The following is a 19,750-nucleotide window of genomic DNA, read 5'->3' as shown; positions in this document are numbered from 1 at the left end:
GAGACGGGATGACCCGTCGGAACAAACTGTTTTGCTATGCTGCAAAATCGTAGAAATGTCCTTAACGAAAAAGGAAGGAAGGAAAGAAGGAAGGAAGGAAGGAGAAAAGCAAAGAAAGAATAAGAAAGAAGGAAGGAAGGAAAGAAGGAAAGAAAGAGAAAGGAAAGAAGATAGGAAAGAAAGAAAGAGAAAGAAAAAAAAGGAAGGAAAGAAGGAAGGAAGGAGAAATGAAAAGAAAGAATAAGAAAGAAAGAAGGAAGGAAGGAAGGAAAGAAAGAAAGAGAAAGGAAAGAAGATAGGAAAGAAAGAAAGAGAAAGAAAAAAAGGAAGGAAAGGAAAGAAAGAAAGAGAAAGGAAGAAAGGAAAGAAAGAAAGAAAAAAGCAAGGAAAGAAGGAAAGAAAGAGAAAGGAAGAAAGGAAAGAAGATAGGAAAGAAAGAAAAAGAAAGAAAGAAAAAAGGAAGGAAAAAAGGGAAAGAAAGAAAGAGAAAAAGAAAAAGAAAGAAAAAGAAGGAAAGAAGGAAAAGAAGAAGGAAGGAAGATAGGAGCTTGCTTCGTTTTATTAACTTCTTTCTTTTTTCCCCTCTTTTCTCTCTCTCTCTGGCTTTCTCTCTTTTCTTCTTCATCTTTTTTCCCCCTCCAGGTAACCTCCTTGCTCGGTTTGGTTTTGGGCATGAACGTCTGTGCTGGATTTACAGCTCATCGTGTCAGAAGATCTGGTGAATTTGGGGAGGAGGGTCCAGATTCAGGTATAATGTGGGTTAAAGGGTCCGTTTCTGCAGCCACTTGGGAGAGGGAGGGTTGGGGGGGGAGGAACAGTGGGGGTCCTAAAAATGTACCTTTTGGTCACCTTTTTTTCTTTCCGACTGCCCCCCAAATATATCAAAGGTTATGTGAAAAAGCTTGCATTGGTTGACCTTCAGAACATGCTTATAGGTAACCTATTGACTTCTCTCTGTGGGAGAAGGATTGAGTCAGGCATATTCTGTTTATGTGCTGAGGGCTGATGAGATGTATATGTGTCTGTGATCATATTTAACGGATCCTATTTTGGAGTTGCCCCCCCCCCCTGCTCCGTATCCCTAAAATAATGTGAGCAATTCTTGTTCTGTTGGATTAGTTTGTTTGCAGGTAGAGATTTCTTATTATCTGCTGCATAGTCCTGTTGGTTGTGCAAAGTAAAAAATGCGCAGATAATGAAACGAGAGGAGGGAAGAGAGTTGGGAGAAAAAGCAAGTGTTTCATGTTGGAAGTTGTGGGCAGCAGATGTTCTCCAACTTGCACATTTCCTTTAAAGTTGGTTTCCTTTCATTTCAGGGGGGAACAAAACGCAGGCTAGCCCCAAGCCTCCTGCACTCTCCCCCCTACTTCCTTGTCAAAATGGGCATTCAACATCTCAGATCTGTTTAAAAAAAAAAAAAACCCAGAAGGGAAGGTCTGCAGGATTTTATGTAATTTGTCTATGGAGTGACCGTTCTGTTCTTTCTGATGGACAGTGTGTTCCTTTAAATAGCTTTTATAATCATGATGGAGTTATTGTTGACTCTTTATAAATAAATACATACATTTATCGTGTATTTATTTACCATTTAACACTGGCTTTTGTACACAAGAAGCAAATGCACATCCCTTCATGGAAGCCTAAATTGCATAAATTTGGCACCCAGCAGCGCAATAGCGATGCTACTCTTGAAAATATATACAGATGTAACGTGGGCACGCCAAAGGCTCCTTTCATCTGTCATCCTCCTTCCAATACAGTGATGCTGTTCTGATGCCTCTAGAACTTTCCATTTCTTCCCTCTTTATTTGGCCCTAATGTTGAAAGATATTTCTGTGAGCTTGGCTAAAACACTCTTGGAAACTTGTCTCCTTGGTCTAAGAAAGAATCTCGTGGCACATTTCTGTTTGTACCGATCAGTGGTTTTCAGATGTGTTGGTATTCCTGACTCATAGTTTTTTTTGCTCTGATACAAAAGGAAGAGGAGGAGTTGGCTTTGATACAGTCTTCTCCAAGTTGGAGCCCTCCAGATGTGTTGGCTTCCAGCTCTGGGTTTATTTTTTTTCCCCCTTCTTCTTCCCCAAGACAGTATGGCTAAGGCTGCGCTAGCTGGTGGGGGGAGTGATCGCCCAAGGCTTCAAAAGAGGCACCAGTTGGGGAAATTGAATTAAAATCTTAGAAACAAAGCCTTCGTCTACGCAGAATTAGTAACAGAACAGAACAACAGAGTTGGAAGGGGCCTTGGAGGTCTTCTAGTCCAACCCACCTTGCTCAAGCAGGACACCCTATATGTATACCATTTCAGATAGCAGGTATTCTTAAGAATCAGAGCATCAAAATCCTTTTTTGTTTTTGTTTTTTTGGAAATGTAAATGCCAAGTCTGGCTCCGTTTGGAACAACTTCTGAAGGAGCTCTTGGTAATGCAGTAAAAACAGTTTGATTGGCTAAATATCAGCTGTTGACACTCCTTAAGGATAGATGTGAGGGACCTGCAAATATGCCCTGCTTATGCTGTAGTATCCCCTTTGTTTACAGTGAGCAAAGCCTGATTCCAGTGGAGAAGTGATACCGTGGCCAATTTGCCAGTTCTATTATAATGATCATGATCTCTCTCTCTCTCTCCCCTCCCTCTCTCCCTCCCCTCCTCTACTTCTCTCTCTCCCTCCCTCCCTCTACTTCTCTCTCTCTCTCTCCCTCCCTCTCCTTCTCTCTCTCTCTCCCTCCCTCCCTTCTCTCTCTCTCCCTCCCTCTCCTTCTCTCTCTCTCTCTCCCTCCCTCCCTCTCCTCTCTCTCTCTCCTCCCTCTCCTTCTCTCTCTCTCCCTCCCTCCTCTCTTCTCTCTCTCCCTCCCTCCCTCTCTCCTTCTCTCTCTCCCCTCCCTCCCTCTCCTTCTCTCTCTCTCTCCCTCCCTCTTCTCTCTCTCTCTCTCCTCCCCCTCCCTCCCTTCCTCTCTCTCTCTCCTCCCTCTCCTCTCTCTCTCCCTCCCTCTCTACCCTCTCTCTCTCCCTCCCTCTCCTTCTCTCTCTCTCCCTCCCTCTACTTCTCTCTCTCTCTCCCTCCCTCCCTCTCCTTCTCTCTCTCTCTCCTCCCTCTCCTTCTCTCTCTCTCTCCCTCCCTCTCCTTCTCTCCCTCCCTCTCTCTCTCTCTCTCCTCCCTCCCTCTCCTCTCTCTCCCTCCCTCTCTCTCTCTCTCTCTCTCCCTCCCTCCCTCTCCTTCTCTCTCCCTCCCTCCCTCCCTCTACTTCTCTCTCTCTCTCTCCCTCCCTCTACTTCTCTCTCTCTCTCTCCCTCCTCTACTTCTCTCTCTCTCCATCCCTCTCCTCTCTCTCCCTCCCTCCCCTTCTCTCCCTCCCTCCCTCCCTCTCCTCTCACTCTCTCCCTCCCTCCCTCCCTCCCTCCCTCTCTCTCCATGTGCTGTCCTTGCCAAAGTTGTTTCTAATGTATCAAAGCAGTGGAAACAGGATGTACAGAATGTGAGATCAGAAAGCCTTGCACTCCTTATCGCAAATGGGAGAGCTGGACAATTGTTTGCGAAGAAGAAGGGAGAGCTGTTACAGTATGCGGGATAAGTTAGGTTTAACTAGTAACAAATGCCAGATCAAAGGAGCCTGTCTTAGACTTTGATAAGCACACATGATTCCTATTATTAGTAACAGTGGTTGCAGATGGAGCAGCCTCTCTGGGGAAGGCAGCCTGGAGGTTTGAGACAGGGGCCTTTTTACATGCGCCGTGGAGTTTAGCTTGTATGTGAAAGTACTTTGCATGGCTTTTGAACACATTCTACTGTCTGACCCAGCTGCTTCCTAAGTTAACGTTTTGGAAAAATGTTTCCTCCATCTGGTGCTGGAGTTTCGCTTGCAATATCCTTGCAGGTGCTGGTGGCAGTATTTTCAAATTCCAAACATATGGCGAGATTTATTAAAACAGCCCAGCTACCATTAAGGAATTATAACTGACTGGAAAGCCTCTTCCACGCTGATTTCTGAATTAAAACTCTCTTTCGGGATATGCTGCTTTTAGATAAGCAATGGCTGTGTTGGCTCACTATGTTTAGGATCCAGAGTGGCCCACCTCTTAGCTCAGTATAAACCAGGGCTGTCAAACTTGCGGCCCGCGGGGCAGATGCATCATGCGTTGGCCACGCCCTCGCCTGGTGTAGCAAAGGGGGGGGGGAAGTCCTGATCATGTGACACTGCCATGATGTGAGTTTGACACCCCTGGTGTAAACCATGTGGTTTAACGATTGCACAGAGTACGCTTAAGTTAGCCCTCTTCTGGTTTTAATTTGCTTACCTAGCATTTATCTGACTGAGCAATAGCACTTGGACTTATATACCGCTTTACAGTACTTTACATCCCTCTCTAAGCAGTTTACAGAGTCAGCCTCTTGCCCCCAACAATCTGGCTCCTCATTTTACCGTCCTCGGAAGGATGGAAGGCTGAGTCAACTTTGAGCCGGTCAGGATCAAACTCTTGACAGTTGGCAGAATTAGCCTGCAATACTGCATTCTAACCACTGCGCCACCACGGCTGTGCTTGGTATTCTCTGAACTTGGTTTTAACAAAACAGAATAGCAGAGAGTGGAGGTCTTCTAGTCCAACCCCCTGCTCAGGCAGGAAACCCTATACTATTTCAGACAAATGGTTGTCCAATCTCTTCTTCTTACAGATGTCTCATTACCCAAACTAGGTAACATTATCATGACCCCTCTTTTCAACCCTGAGCTATAAATATTTTCCTTTGTTGATTTATCGGACTCCTTTCGACCTAACCATGAAATGAACAGCTTCCGTTGTGATTGTTTTGAAGCATCACCTTAAGGCTTACAGTCACAGAGTAGCTTCTCTTATACTTGGGAAAGAAAGCCTTTGGCTGCTTGGAGATGCTCTGCTCTATGCAACATTGCGTTGCCATTACTGACACTGAAGCCTTGCGTTGCAGTGTCCCATATTGTGTCCTCGAAGCGTTTTTGTACAACATGAGACAGAAACTATACTTCTGAAAAACCACAGCCCAGTTTTGTCCTTGAATTCCCTCCGCCCTCTTACAGGACATCATTAGTCAGCAGTATTCCTATTGTAAAGGTTTGTGTGACATTATACTAGTTGCTTCCTATTCAAGCAAAGCAAATAGGTAGCACACAATCATCTTAGGTGGATGATTTGAGAACAGTTCGATTCAATTTGAGAACAATTCAAATCAGATCAAATCTTTACTACGGTCATAGAAAAGCACAGGAGAACAAGTCCGTTGTTACACAAGATTAAACTCTTGTACAGGTTTATACATTCTCAAGCAGGATTCTTCCTCAATTTTTTTAAAAAAAATTGGGAAAATCGTGGATCGAAATCCAGAACCTTCCACATGTTTGTGGCCTGTCATTAACTGTGACCTCTCTTGCCACCCACAGTACTGTCATTAAAAGGTTGTTTTTTTAAAAAAAATTTTAATCACTTCTACTGCCATAAGATGAAATTGGAAGGAATAACAGAATAAACACAATTGGAACTTTCTGCTTTTTGATTGAATTTCCATTTAGGTTGCATTCTGAAAAATTGACAAGCCACATCGTGAATGTCTGGGCTTATGTTTAGGGCCTAGAGCGGTGGTGTCAAACTCAAATTTCATTAAGGGCCGCATCAGGGTTGTATTTGACTTCAGGGGGGCCAAGTGAGCATAGCTGGCATGGCCAGCTCGATGTCTTGCAGCCCTCTGCCAGCGAAAAAAGAGCCCGGGGGGCCGTCAGTGGTCCTCTGGGCTCCGTTTTCGGCTGCGACGGTCTCCTGCGGCCTTCTGCCATTGAAAACAGAGCCTGGGAGGTCCTCATGAGCTATGTTTTCTCTCACAGAGGCCCCGCAGGCCGGTCCTTCACAGTTTCCAGGGTGTGGCTCTGCAGGCCAGATCTAAGCACCCTGTAGGCCGTATCATTGAGTTTGACACCCCTGGTCTGGAGAGTTGGAGCAGCTAAGAACATTTCCATTAGAAATAAGTTAATTAAAAAGAGTATCCCATTTTGAATGGAAATGCTGTTGCCTGCTCTAGCTGTCTGGAATATGAAAACAAGTGCATATCAAGGATAGCCACTATTGTGTGAATCTTATATAGTAAACAAAATTCATATGCTTTTTCTCAAGGTCACAGCTCTACTCCACTTCCACGTTAAAGCAGCTGCAAAAAGATGCTTTGATTTCGTAGGTTTCCTAGAACTCATGGATCTGTGCAGGACAGACCAACCACCTCAATATCTTGAGAAGTACCAATAGAATGACAAGCAGTAGCATGAAGGGCAACTCCCTAACTTATAATCTTTGTCCTAGGTTATCCTTGTGCATCTCTTGCAAACCCATTTCATTTAGTTTTTGGAAAATCAAGCAGGTGATTAAAAAAAAGTGACCTCTGCTGAACCACACTCAATTGTAATGCCTGGTTAATGACCCCAGCATTTGGAGACCATATAAACATGGTTTGCATAAATCTTAGAAGCAATCTCCAAAGGAAACAAAAAGAAAAATGCATTCTTTCCATCATACAGTTATTTTTCCTGTCATATGGTAAATTTACCCTCCAGCAAATTGGAACTAAAAGATGCAGTTATTTTTTTTTTTCATAAAGTTGGTTTTTTAACCTGAAGTTGAACACAAGCATATAACATTCCATACAAGGCCAGACTAAGCAGAATACTATGTGTTATGTTTAAAAAAAGTGGAAAGCTGTTCTTTAAAGAACTCCTTCCTTTTCCCTCCCCTTCCCCTTCCCTTTCCTTTTCCTTCCCTTCCCCTCCTCTCCTCCCCTTTTTTTCTCCCTCTCCTTTTCCCTTCCCTCTCTCTCTCCCTCTCCTTCTCCCTCCCCCTTCCATTTTCCCTTTTCTCTTATACACAGTATTACTTACATGCATTTTAATTTCAAACAGTTACATATTGTTTGATGCAATATGAGTCACGGTGGCGCAGTGGTTAGAGTGCAGTACTACAGGCTACTTCTGCTGCCTGCCAGCTGCCTGCAATTCGGCAGTTCAAATCTCACCAGGCTCAAGGTTGACTCTGCCTTCCATCCTTCCGAGGTGGGTAAAATGAGGACCCAAATTGTTGGGGGCAATATGCTGATCTGTAAACCACTTAGAGAGGGCTATAAAGCGGTATATAAATCTTAAGTGTTATTGCTATTGCTATATGGACTTGTCCAAGCTTCTTGTGCCCCAACAATTGTCATAATGTCCCCAACTATAATTGCAGACTGGAACAGTTCTAAGCAAAAAGACCTCAGTTGTGCAAACTTTGTGAATGAGTTAAGCTAAATAAAACAGATACATAAAACTACGAGAGAGGCCACGAGAAAAAGCATCGTCATCGTATGAAAAGTTATTCTGCAGTTTGATAGATGAGTATAGGAGAAACTAAGAATCAATGAGAATTAAAGGAGTTCAATGGCTTCTAGTTTTTAGAATTATTTTAAAATGTGTTTTTAGACTTCAATGAGGTGTTAAGCCTAACATATTCTCCCAAGCACTGGATTGCTTCCTTTGACTATATTAATAGTTCGAGAATTATTAAACTGTCTTTTGAAAACAGATTAACTCTTAAAAAAACAAGTTTATAAACTGTGTCTTTATACTTATTAAACACAACCCTTCTGTCCTCATGAAACTCTTAGATTAAGCCAGAACACATGGAAAAAATAAAACAATAATCCATATCACCATAATATCTTTATTACAAGCAACAGAATTTACTTAAATGCTTATTCCATCATTCCTGGGAATGATTTCAAATTTCACACTTTGGATTCAGATGTTTGCTCTGATATCAGAATAACGAGCATTATATACTAAAGAAACAAAAAAAGGCTACTACAATTATTTAATATTAGAAAATAGCCTATGGTAAAGGCCAACAGAGGAGAGAAGAAATTTTGCAGAACAATTAAGGAGGACGCCCAAATTTTAAAAAAAAAAAAAGCTTTGAAGTTGTGACACTATTCAATCTTTCTCGGAAGGAGAAGAGAATTGCTAGATTAGTCAAAGACGTGTCTTTTTTTCAAAAAAGTGTCTGTTTTGTCCTTTTAAGTGATTGCTTTTTGGATAGCGTCCAATTTAATTGCTTTGCTGAATCCTTGGGAACAAAATGAGAAGCTGACCTTACATGTAAAGAAAGAGTATAGCAATAGCATTTAGACTTATATACTGATTCACAATGCTTTACAGCCCTCTCTAAGCGGTTTACAGAGTCAGCCTATTGCCCCCAACAATCTGGGTCCTCATTTTACCGACCTGGGAAGGATGGAAGGCTGAGTCAACCTTGAGCCTGGTGAGATTTGAACTGCTAAGTTGCAGGCAGCTGGCAGGCAGCAGAAGTAGCTTCAGTACTGCACTCTAACCATTGTGCCACCGCAGCTCTTTATAACCCTTAAAAGATGGCATCCAGTGCTCAATTTTCCTGGGAAAAAGTAGACCTACCTTAACTAAATCCTTGGGAAAGTGTCTTCAGTCTAATCACAGTAGGGTCAACCTATTTTCCAAAGCACCAGAATGCAAGACAAGAAACAATTAACTAAGGAGAAATTGCCTAACAGTGAGAACAATTAACCAGTGGAGTGGCTTGCCTTCAAAAGTTGTGGGCACCCCATCACTGGAGGCTTTGAAGAAGAGACTTGTCTGCAATGGTATAGGGTCTCCTGCTTGAGCAGATGGTTGGATTAGAAGACCTTCAAGGTCCCTTCCAATTCTGTTATTCTACTAAAGAATGGAATAACAACTTGGAATCCTCTTCATGCCTCTTCATGCAAGCACAGATTTGCCCTTTGATTTTACTGAAGGCCTACATTCTAGGATCATCTTTAACAACTCAGCTTGATGTGAGTCTTTCCTCTAAGGCACTTACTTTCTGTAACATTCTGTCCTGTCTTTTTTCCTCTTATTAGGCCAAATAATATTCAGTTCAGTTCTCTTGACAGTCTGCTCATTTTTATATCCAAGGTCCACAGTCTTTAATTTGGATAACTTTGGTCAAAATATGGGTTTTTCATGCAATATGTGGAATGTTATTTTGGCACAGAATATATACAGCTTTTATTTATTACAGGTTAATCCAGGATAAGAAAAGTGATTGGAGAGATATACTACTCTTTGATTTTTTTTTCTTGCATCTATCTCTTAGCTCTCTTCATCATATACTTTTATTTTTCTTAGCTCTCTTTACCATATACTTTTATTTTTCTTGGATGAAGCAGTTGAGCGGTTAACCTCCTTTGAATAACCTTTGATCAACCAATAATGACTTAACTTATGATGTGGTATTTCTCTCTCTCTCTCTCTCTTTCTCTCATATTCAGTCTTATCAGATTCCCCCTTGATCAGTACTTATGGCTCCTGCAAAAACCGATGCTTTGAACTTGATGAAGCAGAGCCTCCACTGTGCCGTTGTGACAACCTGTGCAAGAGTTATAGCAGCTGTTGTGTTGACTTTGATGAACTGTGTTTAAAGACAGGTAGGGTGCAACTTCTCTGGTCCATAGGAAGAACAATGCTAATGAAGAGTTATTGTGACTTTTTTTTTTTTTTTACCAAGCAATGTTTTCTAACCTTGTTTGCATGACTGTTGGTCCTATTCGAGGACCATTGGGGAAAGTGAAAACAGTGCTCTGCCATCATTTTGGCTAGACATTACTTGATGAGCATGAAACACAGAGGCTAGAGCATTCCAAACAAGATATTTATTGGGGAATGGTCGTGGCTCCTTCACACATATTTTACAGAGGCCAGGGGATGGCCTCATCCATTTATAATCTTCCTGCATTGTCCAGTGTTCCATCCGTTTTTCATACAGGAGAAGATCTGTATGAAAAGTAGAGTCATCACGCTACAAGTGTAGATGTGTTTGTGATACTCGTCCACCCTTTCCTTAAAAGAAATGTGGCTTAAATAATTTATGGTGTTGACTTGGAAGATTTATAGATAAATGGAACCGATAAGTTTTCATTCTTGGGACTACCTTGTATGTAAATATGGGTTTATTTACATGCATGAATGTTTAACCACCTGTCAAATTCTGCTATATGTTTAAGTATCTTGTGGATCAAATTTGTCAGATTTTTGTCATAGAAGGAGAAAAAAAAAGGCAGAACTATTATAGGTAGTCCACAACTTATGACCAGAATTGAGCCCAACATTTCTGTCCCTAAGCGAGGCAGTTGTCAAGTGAGTTTTGCCCATTTTATTACTTTTCTTACCACAGATAATAAGTGAATCACCACAGTTGTTAAATTAATAACACGGTTGTGAAGTGAATCTGGTTTCCCCATTGACTTTGCTTGTCAGAAGGTCACATAACCCTGGGACCCGGCAACCGTCTTAAATATGAAGCAGTTGTCAAGGCTCTGAATTTTGGTCACGTGACCATGGGGATGTGGCAATGGTCTTGTGAAAAACGGTCATAAGTCACTTATTTCAGACCGTACTTCGGACAGTCACTAAACGAACAGTTATAAGTTGAGGATCACCTGTGCTCACTTTCCTTCTAACGTTACTTTTCATAGATGTTGGCTAGGTGTCAAGCATTCTCAACCATAAATCACAGACTCTAAATCACATAATGACTAGCTGAAATGTTTGAATGAGGTCATTGGGTTTTTTTCCTTCCAAATGTAGAGAATCAGACTTGAACAGGAGTTTAGAGCGCTGTTTAGAAAATATGGAGCCAATATGAAAAACTCTTTCAGCCAAGAATTATTTATACCCCGTGTTGAAAATAAGACCGGGTCTTATTTTGTTTTGGGCCCCAAAATATGCACTAGGGCTTATTTTTGAGGGTGTCTTCTTTTTTTTCCCCCATGTATGGGAGGTCCACTTCTAGTTGCTTGCGGAGGGGCAGGAGGCCACGCAGCAGGCCAATGCCACTGCCACAAGATGGGTGTGTGTGTAGAGCTGCCCCATGCACCCTGAACCTTGCATACCTCAGGGTCTAACCCCTACAGCTAGGCCACCAATGCCCCAATATTTGACTCGCCTCACGGCAGCATTTCCAGTAGCCCCATCCAGCAGGATCCCACATGGACACGACACGAGGTGGGGGATGGAGCTGCCCCACATGCCCTGCACTGCCTTACCTCAGGACCCCCACAGCCAGGCCACCCATGCCCTGACATCTGCCTTGCCTCATGGTTGCGGCACCAGCACACTGTTCAGCCTCCTGCTCCATTGGAGCTGCGAGCAAGCAGAAGAAGTGAGCTGGAGGCCACATAAGCTCCTGCTGCACATGGTTGCTGTGGCTGCCGCAACAAGGCAGGTGTCGGGGCATGGATAGCCTGACTCTGGGGGCCCTGAGGTAAGCCAGTGCAGGGCATGTGAGGCAGCTCCACTCCCCCCTTGTGGCCATGGCACCGTGAGCAACCAGATGAAACAGGCACGCAACCAGCTGTGCAACCTCTTAAGTAGGACTTATTTGGGAGGGGGGTAGGGCTTATATTAGGCACGTGTAAAAACATGCTAGGTCTTATTTTCGGGATAGGTCTTAGTTTCAGGGAAATAGGTAGTTGTGAGAAAAGGGTGATGTATTTCAATGCTATGATCATTCAGCAGATAGTCTAAAAAGTAAACTTGGTAGATCTGCCCTTTTCTTCTGGGCTGCCTTTTTGGAATGTTCACAACAGACTTCAGGGAACGTATCGGATGATACTGAGTGATTATAATGCCATTCTGTTGCCTCAAAATATGCTGCTTTGTTTTTAAAACATTTCTGCCCTTGTGATGACACAAGCCGGTGGTTGGGAATGTACCAAAGAGCGCTGTGGAGAGACCAGGAATGAAGATCATGCCTGCCACTGCTCAGAAGACTGTTTATCAAGAGGAGACTGCTGTAGTAACTATCAAGTGGTTTGCAAAGGTATTTCCTCCCATTTTTTTCTCTTCCTATATATCAAGAAGCTTTTTGAAGTGTTGTAGCTACTGGTTCTGCAGGGATGGTCACACCAACTGTTGTGCAAAGGGAAACAAATCAGGCCAACCCTGTTAAAGCATGTAATGTGATAACCACAACAATTCTTACTTAGTACGTGGCAGTGTGAATGCCCAACTTCTTAAGGAATCTCTGTGGATTTTACTCTGCTAGTGGTTGCCATCTATAGGGGGCTTTGCTCATCTCCATTTCAAGAGCCGTTGAGCCAGCACTGTCTGAAGACATTTCTGAGGTCATGTGACCAGCATGACATCATGGAGTACTGTTTCCTCCCCACCAAAGTGGTACCTATTCATCTACTCGCATTTGCATGCTTTCGAACAGCTAGGTTGGCAGGAGCTGGGGCGAGGATGGGAACTCACCCTGTCACGTGACGCTCGGGTCTGAAACCTGGGCTGTTGGCTTTCTACCTGACAATCCCAGCATCTTAACCACTGAGTCACTGCACTGCCCCAAGGAGTCTGTAATATTGGATTTTTTGCCACCAAAACAGCTTTTCTACTACTACCTATGGGTTAACTCCCTCAGTCTTGGTTAAGTTATTTATTTTTGGTCAAGGGCCTGTGTTGAGAAATGGATGGAGTGGACTAGGGATGTCAAACTCGATTCCATTGAGAGCCGCATGAGGACTGTGTTTTACCTCAGGGGGTTGGGGGTGGGGCTGGCCAGGGAGTGTAGCCAGGGAAGCCAGCTCAATGTCCCTCGGCGAGGCTCCTTTTTTTGGTCACGACAGCCTCCTGCAGCCCTCTGCCAGCAAAGATGGAGCTCAGTGTGGCCACACACGGCCTCCTCAAGCTCCATTTTCGCTGGCAGAGGGCTGCAGGAGGCCGTCATGGCCAAAAACAGAGCCTGGGTGGGCCAAGCTCCGTTTTCACTGGCACAGGCACCGTGGTCCAGTCCTTCGCTGTTTCCAAGGTGACTCCGCAGGCTAGATCTAAGCACCCTAGGCATTTCATCCAGCCCTTGGGCCTTGAATTTGACAACCCTGGAATAGAGGAAAGATTCCATAACTTAGCCCTAACCAAAAGGAATGTAAGTGGCTCCATGCAGTTTTGATGGCAAAATTTTCAGAAACATCTAAGGAGGATAGAAAGCGACTCGCCCCGAGTCACCCAAACTGGTTTCCATGTCTAAGCCGGGATTAGAACTTAGTTTCCCCTTTTCCTATTCCAGCACCTTACCCAACTGGGTCTTCATTAAAATAATACATTATTTCAGAGAAAAATATGTATTACCTCTTCAGTCGTTTCTCCTATTCAAGAGCCACATGAAAGGTCTTCAAACATTACTCTTTAAACATTGCCTGACCATTTTAGTTGCTTGTTATGCAAGCCAAGCTCTTTTATTTTGAAATAGTCAATGTTCTACTACTGAATACCTTTTGAACTTTATCTCTTTAAAAAAAACCACGGTTGTAAATGCATCTATTTTTGTCTCTTATTTGAATCCAGAAAGGTGCCTTTTTCCTAACTCTACTAATTCAAATTTCTGTTCTGCATCCTCTATCATGCAAAAATGGACTTCTGTTGCTAAAACATGGCTGTGGCTCCATAAAAGCTAGTCCATGACAGCTTGTGTCATAACAAATCTATCAGTCTGTAAGTGCCACAAGGCTTTCTCTGTCCTTGCTGCAACCAACAAACATAGCTACCCCTTCAAAAGTTGTTTCCACTGGTAATATTAACTTTGGGAGTTTGTTTTGCATTTGCTGTTAAACGGAGAGAATTGAGGATTTTATTTTCTGTAATTGACGTAATCAAGGGCCAAGTTTGCATCTCGCAACACTGTTCTCTTCAGGCAAGGTATTGGAAGCTGTAGCATTAAAAGGCAAGGATGAGGTGGACATGGGGACAGCTATTCTGCTCCCAGAATTTGCTTCAGAGTGGCATTAATAGTGCGAATGCATCTGATACATATATGCTTGCAGACTGTGTTTACAAATTACTGTGTTTTTCAGAGTATAAGACATTCCGAAGTATAAGACGCACCTAACTTTGGGGGAGGAAAACAAGAAAAAAAATCTGCCTCTGCCTCCCAGAAATTTGCCTTTTTGCAGCAAACAAACAGCAAACAGCCTGGTCAGCTTCAGCACAGCCTGATTAGCACAAGCAGCTGATTGTCGGTTGGATCGGCCTCCCGAGGATCAGCTGTTTCAGGCTGCAGGGATTGCCATAGCCTATTGCTGCCTCTGCGCACCCCATTTTTGGCCTGTTCCGGGCAGTGGGGATCAGAACGGGAGGAAAATGGGGTGTGCGGAAGCCAAAAATGGAACACAGAGGCCGAAAATGGGGTGTGCATAGGCAGCAATAAGGCAATGGCAATCCCTGCAGCCTGAAACAGCTGATCGTTGGGAGGTCAATCAGCTGCTTGTGCTAATCAGGCTGTGCTGAAGCTGAAACAGGCTGTTTGCTGCAAGGAGGCAAATTGCTGGGAGGCAGAGGCCAAAGGGTGGGGGCCGGCGGGTAGGCGGGGCTTCGGCAACATTCACTGTATAAGACAGACATTTCCATCCACTTTTAGCGGTGGAAAAAATGCATCTTATACTCCGAAAAATACAGTACATAATTTTTAAACAGCTCAGATTTCTTGATGTTGAAGCTTGGCCCTGAGAGCCAAATTAGAGTAAGCGTACATTAGGGAACAGCTCAGCTCACATATCTCACCAAGTCAAGATTTTTTTACCTCATGATTTGTTGAACAGGGCATGGTCACCTGACGTGCAGATACACTAAATTACAATTCATAGGTTCTGAGTAATTCACAAGCCAGCAAGAGTGCTTAGCAAATACAACGTGTCTTCCTCCTAGATATGTTTGCCTAGTTTCCAAATTTGGGGGGACTTATGGGCATCTTGGGATTTATGGGATCATGTTGTGGTCCCTCTCAAAAGACAGTAGTTGTGAAAGCTATGGCCAGCCAGAAGCCACCCTTCTACCGGAAAGCAAAGTAACTATAGGAGAAGGGCAGGTGAGCCCGGGGTGGGGGGCAGAGTCAAGAGAGTAATCAGCCTGGGGTCATTATGTTCCCAAAAATGTTCTATGTCCAATGCTGCTTGAATTCCATTAACTCTTATTTAGCACCAACTAGATATTTGAGTGTATAGGCATGAGCAATAAATCATCTTAACTGGAGCTTAATGTGTGGTCTTGATTCTTTGCGCCTGACATTAACCATCAGATTGCAACATCAACCTTTTTGGAATCCAGAAACATCGCTAGAAATGCCAGCTTGGTTTGAAACTGGCACTTGACTTTTTGGCATGCATATTTCCAATTATTTTTTTAAAAAAAATGAAAATAAACTTTAAAAATTAGGTAGGGAGGAAACTGGTAGACATCAAAAATTTTTGTTGGTATGTACATGGTCAGCTCCAGATACCACTGGGACTTGAGCTAACATTGGAAATGCAGAGGAGTCTTGTTGTTGCAATCCAATGTCTGTTTACTTGAGAATAAATCTAGGCAATCGTAATGCACAGGATAGGACATTGTTGAAACCTAACCCAACTTCACATGACACGTGTTTTCTTTTAGGAGACACTCCCTGGGTCATGGATGATTGTGAGGATATTCGGACTCCAGAATGCCCAGCAGGGTAGGTTCTTTTCTTTACTTACTTGAATGAAATTAAAAAAAAAACCACTGTTTTGGCTTCTCCTGATTGCCAAATCAGTTGTGTGTTGTGTGACTTCTTTAACTTTGGCATTGCCTGATCCACAGAAATCAGCATGAAGTTAAATATATTTATCGTCACCATCTTCATTTAATGACCTCATAATCCCTTGCGGGGTGAAGTCTGGGCAACTGAATGGAACTAGCTGTATGTTTTAATGGCCAGATGCCCTTTCTGTTGCCAATGTGGAGTTTGGTTCAGCAGCTATATTCTCAAGAATGCTCCAGAGAGAGAAATATGTGCCTCAACCTAGGACCAAACTCACAGCCTCCTGATTGGGAGGCGAGAGCTACACCTCTAGATCACCGCACCACTCCTTTTTTTATAATAAACTTTATTGAACTTTTACTACATTAAAAACATAAAAAATATATCACTCAATAACAGCAATTTGCTTATCGTATAACAATAATTCATGGTCTATTTACAGGTATTGATTGATGCGTAATTACATTCTTATTTTATCTGTTACTTATATTTGATAACTATCCATCTTTAATCTATCTTCAATATTTCATAAGGTGTGGGAACAATGGTAGAGCTGGATAGAACGGACCACTGCACCACTCCTATGTTAAATATACCTATATCCTTTCAAAAGTTGATGTCCGACTCAATAAGGAGCAAGAGATGCTGATCAAAAGACCATAGGACTTTTTTCTTGGGAATGTGTATAGCATATTAGCATCTGGATCCCAGATGAAAATACCTAGGAAACCTTTTTAAAACTTTTGCTAAATTGGATTGCATTTGTTCTCTCTTGCAAGCTCTTACTGCAGTCCGTTCTACCGGTTTACTAAATTATCTTTATCCTTTAGTTTTCGTCACCCTCCGCTGATCATTTTCTCTGTGGATGGTTTCCGTGCGTCGTACATGAAGAAAGGTGAAAAAGTGATGCGCAATATTGAGAAGCTAAGTAAGTGGACATACTTGAACATATATCTCAGAATGGTGAAGCTATTGACTGGCCATGACTTCTGCTGATTTGGGTTGGCCAACTTTGCTTGAACCCATACAATAAAGAGGGTAGGGCTCCATTAGTGTTTGGATGGGAACAGAAATCATCATCATCCTCACAAAATTCAAAGTAGAAATGGAAAGATTATGGCAAAAAAGCAAAGATAGAATCCATAGTGATGGAAGCCTTGGAGTCAACCTCTACATATCTGCAGCATCACTTCAGCACCATCGACAAATTGACAAAACCAGTCAATTGCAAAAGGCAGCTTTACTTAGAACAGCTTACGTTCTGTGGCAATATCTTTAACACCATCAAGCCTTGACATAACTGCCTATCCCAGCTCCTTGGCAAGGACTTGATATGTGAATAAAAATGCTAAATCCAATCTAAACGTCTGGCTGTCTGTGTGACCAATTGAATGAAAGAAATGTTCTATTTCGCATAGGCATCAGGTTAGCATAGGATGAAAATTTATAACAGCCTGTCTTGAGAGGTATTTACTGAGAAGTAAATGAATAGATAAAATTCTATATATTTTCAGAGCAAATTCCAAGGAATACAGACTTAGATAGATAATAGATGGATGGATGGATAGATATAGATATAGGTAGGTAGGTAGGTAGATGTACATACATTCATATATATGTGTGTGTGTGTGTATATATATCAATTATAACTCAAATTTTTGCATGGTTTTGTTTAGTTCTTGTGAAAAATGTCATACTTTGTGTTGTGTGGTTCAAAGCAAGCAGCAAACATAACATTGAATTTATCAACAGTTCAATGTGGTGTTGACATCTTGGCGAGGAATGCCATAAAAGCTTTCCACTGTTCAAAGCAGATGTCAGTGGTGGGATTCATTTTTTTTTACTACTGGTTCTGTGGGCGTGGCTTGGTGGGCGTGGCAGGGGAAGGATACTGTAAAATCTCCAGTCAGAGGGTGGTATTTGCCAGTTCTCCAAACTACTCAAAATTTTCTCTACTGGTTCTCCAGAACTGGGTCAAACCCTGCTGAATACCACCGCTGGCAAACATGATATTTCCAGCTTTATAGATGTGTCCAAATATGAGAATGTGTTCAATGTCTCTGGAAATGTTTGAATTTTTATACTTAATAGAATGAGGCATTTTTTAAAAAACTTCATTGCAATTATACTCCATGGGTTAAAATTTGACCAGATGTAGAATGTGGTCATCTTCAAGAAATGAACTGTTTTTACTCTAGGATACACATCTTCCCTTGTTTGAATGTTGTTTTTTATGGTGCCGAAGAAATGAGCTATCCTCTTAACCATACTGCATGTTGGCAGAGTCAATATATTAGAGGAACTGAATTGAATAATTTGTGGGAATCCATCCATTCTCTTTTTATACTATGTGAATCAAACTGTTACATTAAATAACAATAAGTTTAGTTTGTTATATCGTTTGTTATACTATCTATGGTTAACTCAGTTTTAAGATTTAGCATCTTGGATGAATTGAACCATGTTGTTTTCAGGATCCTGTGGAACTCATGCCCCCTACATGAGACCTGTCTATCCAACCAAAACCTTCCCAAACTTGTACACTCTGGCAACGGTAAGTTTTCTTTTTCTTTATGCATACACATAAAATATATATTTAAAAATATATATTTAAGCATGGCTGGGACATTAAGACTCTTGAATATATTACCTCTTTTGAACTGGAGGAAAACAGCTCATTAATTTGAGGATGGCCATTTATATTCGTGGGGCAGTGAAATAATGACAATTATGTAATCTGGGAAGAGTTGAGAAAAGACAGACTCTAATCATTGAATTATATCTTGACTTGTGGCTTAAAGTTGTGGTTCCCTCAAGTATAATGTATCTTCAGCTCCATCCTATTCATGCTGGCTGCTGATTATGGAACTGAAACCCCAAATCTAGAGGGTTTTGCCTTGGGAAATTTTGTCAGAATAATCTTTAGAAGAGAATGTTTGTAGCTCAGGATTGAGATGTAAGGTCCTTGGTGCTTTCTAAATTTGCTGGTTTTCTTGCAGACATTTCATGTCTAGTAGCACTAATGATGTTACCTAGTTTGATGATGAAATGCCTGCAAGAAAACAACCAATGCTCAAGGAACACCAAGGACCGCACAGAATTATCTTTGACTCTAAGTCAGGGGTCTCAAACACAATTTACCTGGGGGCCGCTGGAGGCAGAGTCTGGGTGAGGCTGGGCCGCACATAGAAGTGTTTAGCCAGCTAGCGACGCATGGAGAATGCACTAATATTATACTTTCATATCACGGTGGGGGCCACAGGATATCATCCTGCAGGCCGCAATTGGCCCATGGGCCACGAGAATGAGACCTCTGCTCTAAGTGGAAGCTTCAGTAGCAAGTTTAGACCCAAAATGAAGACAGCCACAATATGAAATAGATGTTATGAATTCCAGGTAATAAAATGTGATCTGATCTGATTTACGAATTTACTTTTGCTCAAAGGGACTGTACCCTGAATCTCATGGAATCATTGGAAATTCAATGTATGACCCTGTGTTTGATGCTATTTTTAACCTTCGAGGAAGAGAGAAATTCAATCACCGATGGTGGGGAGGTCAACCGGTAAGTGTCAGTTTTATTTGACTTTGGTCCATTATGGTTAAATATCTTAGCTAGTTGCTTTTGCTCTTTTACATGCCATTAATTTCAGTCAGTAGTTAATTCAATCAATGCTACTTTTCTCTCTCTTCTTTTTGTCTTGGCCCTGCTCCTTTTTGAAGCATGGCAGCTACATATATACCTTGGGTCCGTGTTGGTGAACCTATGCCACGCGTGCCGGAAGTGGAATGCAGAGCCATTTCCCCCGGCATGTGAGAGGTCGTCCGGAAGAGCCCCACTGCGCATGCGTGTGTGCGCCGCCGCCCGACAGCTGATTGTTGGGTATCTGGCACATAAGCACAGGGGGCAGAGGGTGTGTGTGCGGGAGACTGCTGCATGCTGCATGCGAGGGGAAAATGCACACGGATGCGGTGCGCGAGGAGGGAGGCATGTGTACATGCTCAAAGATGCGTAGCGTGCGAGGGGGGAATCATGCATGCATGCACAGGTGCACGGTGCACAAGGAGGGAGCATGCGCAGGCACGCGACGCACAAGGGGGGGCTCGCGTGCACATGCACAGGGGCCGTCGTGGGGGCTCAG

At 42.6% G+C, this 19,750-nt stretch overlaps 1 protein-coding gene across 12 annotated transcripts in view; it reads left to right on the top strand.

The window, feature by feature from the left end:
- ENPP2 (ectonucleotide pyrophosphatase/phosphodiesterase 2) overlaps nt 1-19,750 on the top strand; it is a 101,914-nt gene that overhangs the window by 42,120 nt on the left and 40,044 nt on the right. For 11 of the 12 annotated variants that reach the window (XM_087962142.1, XM_087962140.1, XM_087962136.1 and 8 more), the window contains exons 2-8: nt 643-748; nt 9,328-9,483; nt 11,751-11,876; nt 15,482-15,542; nt 16,439-16,536; nt 18,083-18,162; nt 19,054-19,173. In XM_087962142.1, coding sequence (XP_087818268.1) covers nt 643-748; nt 9,328-9,483; nt 11,751-11,876; nt 15,482-15,542; nt 16,439-16,536; nt 18,083-18,162; nt 19,054-19,173 — 747 coding nt within the window. The remainder of the gene's footprint in view (nt 1-642; nt 749-9,327; nt 9,484-11,750; nt 11,877-15,481; nt 15,543-16,438; nt 16,537-18,082; nt 18,163-19,053; nt 19,174-19,750) is intronic. The other variant, XM_087962143.1, reaches the window with a different exon arrangement.

Source organism: Notechis scutatus, chromosome 3 (assembly GCF_049901735.1).
Source record: "Notechis scutatus isolate UNSWTSFEM ecotype Mainland chromosome 3, rNotScu1.2, whole genome shotgun sequence".
Taxonomy (NCBI): domain Eukaryota; kingdom Metazoa; phylum Chordata; class Lepidosauria; order Squamata; family Elapidae; genus Notechis; species Notechis scutatus.
The sequence above is the reverse complement of the archived record's forward strand: the minus strand, read 5'-3'. Positions and strand labels throughout refer to the sequence as shown.